General features: G+C 46.4%; 1 protein-coding gene across 11 annotated transcripts in view; it reads right to left on the minus strand.

Annotated features, from left to right (window-relative positions):
- The window catches only part of ptprt (protein tyrosine phosphatase receptor type T), a 244,897-nt gene extending 243,725 nt beyond the window's left edge, over positions 1–1,172 (minus strand). For all 11 annotated transcript variants that reach the window (XM_047332935.1, XM_047332933.1, XM_047332934.1 and 8 more), the window contains exon 1: positions 696–1,172. In XM_047332935.1, coding sequence (XP_047188891.1) covers positions 696–777 — 82 coding nt within the window. In that variant the 5' untranslated portion in view covers positions 778–1,172. The remainder of the gene's footprint in view (positions 1–695) is intronic.
- Positions 1,173–2,126: the final 954 nt, after the last annotated feature.

Below are 2,126 nucleotides of genomic sequence, written 5' to 3' on the forward strand. Positions count from 1 at the left end.
CAGCGATGCTGCTGCCGGGGGGGGGGGGGGGGGGGGGGGGGGGCAGAGAGAGAGAACCCCGAAGCCTCAACTCCTGTCTATAGCCCATTTTTGAAAATATTGATACCTTCATATTTTCACAAAGGGAACGCAGAATGCAAGGGTGTAACAACGCTGCGCGTAAAAGCTGAATAAAAAAAAGCTCGCAGGGTTCCACAAAAGAATGGAAACGTAGAGAAACAGTTTGTTTTCTATAACACACGTCAATAAATAGTAATTCCATCTTTGCATGAATAAAAATAGACAGTTCGTTGGCAGCCCTTGCGCACAAAAAGCAGCCTTTTGCGCACCGGTGCATCCAAACATCCAGCAGCTTCACGGCGGAAGCTTCGCGGAGCAAAGCGACTTCCACAACTTCGCACCAAATCCTCCATTGCACACGAGAGGAGGAGAAGAAAGTGATATTGCTCGCAATACATTGTGCTCACATATGAAATATTAAATTCTATATTGCACGACTCGGAACTGACTTCCCATCACAATTTACACCCAGTAATAGAAACATGTGCAGCTGCGCGGAGCTGCCGAATCCTCCGGAACGCACAGAATCAACGTGCACGTCCACAAACACGCGCTCCATAATAAAAAAAACAAACCATAAATCAATGAGAACGAGGCAGAAATGCGACAGACAAACAAACTCAAAATCGTTTTACCTGGAAAGAATTGTGCGTCAGTAAATCCCAGAAGTGTCAAGTGGAGGAAAAGTGCGACGAGAGAGTAACTCCGTTTATCCATTTTCTCTTCCGTTCTGTTTTCTTCCTTCCTTTCTTTCTCTCTTTCTCTCTTTCTTTCTCCTTCTTCTCTTATTTCACATACTCCCGTCTGGTGCTTCGCGCGCAGAAGTGACGAAGACAACAGTGATACAATCCTCGCATCGGGTGCATGGAGAGTAGAAGCAAAGAGAGAAGTTGGAGGTTGAATAATAAACCCGGAGCTCCGTGACCGTCCGTCTCCTCCGGCCGTGTGCGCGTCAGTGCGCGCGTCTAGTGTTCCCAGAGATAAAGGCGAGCCGGGGCGCAGGCTGCGTATGTTTGTTTGTGTGTGTGTGTGTGTGTGTGCGCGCGCGTGTGTGTACGGGGCGCGTGCGTGTGTGTGTGTGCGCACTCACAGACGGTCCCTGACACACTGACGCGGAGTTGGACGGGACTGGAGAAGCAGTGCGCACCGCACGGGGTGCCACACACCCGCGTAATGAAGGCGCGCGGGGTGCAGCGCGCGGAGAACATCCGGTCGGCAGTTTCAGAATAAGACACGAGTATCGTCGACAAGAGGCTGAGATTCGAGACACAGAAGTGAACATTGGGATTTTTGAAATATGTGAATATGATGATGAAAAGGATGGTGATACGTTTATCGACTTCTATCCTATCAGTTTCAGAAATTAGAATTTCAAAGCTGATTGTCAAATTATAAAAGAAGTTAATAAATGTCAAGTGTATCTTATTGGTTTTACAGGAAACAATGATTATCATTACTAAGTTTCTTTATGGAAACAGTGAACTTCAAACACAAAGAATTCACGAGTTGATAAAAACTAAATAGACAAAGTGAATAAATAAAAGTGAAGATAAATATTGGAGGATAAAAATCCATTGAAGATGCATGAAGCAAATAAAAACAAAATGATTTAAAGTCTCATATGATATCATATCTACATACAAACAGGTGACGGGCTTTTATTCGTAAAGACCAGATGATCATTTCCCATGATGCATCTGCCTGATTTTCGCCACCTTGACTGATCTTAGGGCTTAGCTCCTCCGGTGTCCCCCGGGTCCTACCGCCGGCATCCTCCGCAAAGGATAAGATTCTCTCTCTCTCTCTCTCTCTCTCTCTCTCTCTCTCTCTCTCTCTCTCTCTCTCTCTCTCTCTCTCTCTCTCTCTCTCTCTCTCTCTCTCTCTCTCTCTCTCTCTCTCTCTCTCTCTCTCTCTCTCTCTCTCTCTCTCTCTCTCTCTCTCTCTCTCTCTCTCTCTCTCTCTCTCTCTCTCTCTCTCTCTCTCTCTCTCTCTCTCTCTCTCTCCCTCTCCCTCTCCCTCACCGTCGTCACTAGATCCACTCATCTTACCGTGAATTTCTATTTCAA

This window comes from Scophthalmus maximus, chromosome 6 (assembly GCF_022379125.1).
Source record: "Scophthalmus maximus strain ysfricsl-2021 chromosome 6, ASM2237912v1, whole genome shotgun sequence".
Classification (NCBI taxonomy): domain Eukaryota; kingdom Metazoa; phylum Chordata; class Actinopteri; order Pleuronectiformes; family Scophthalmidae; genus Scophthalmus; species Scophthalmus maximus.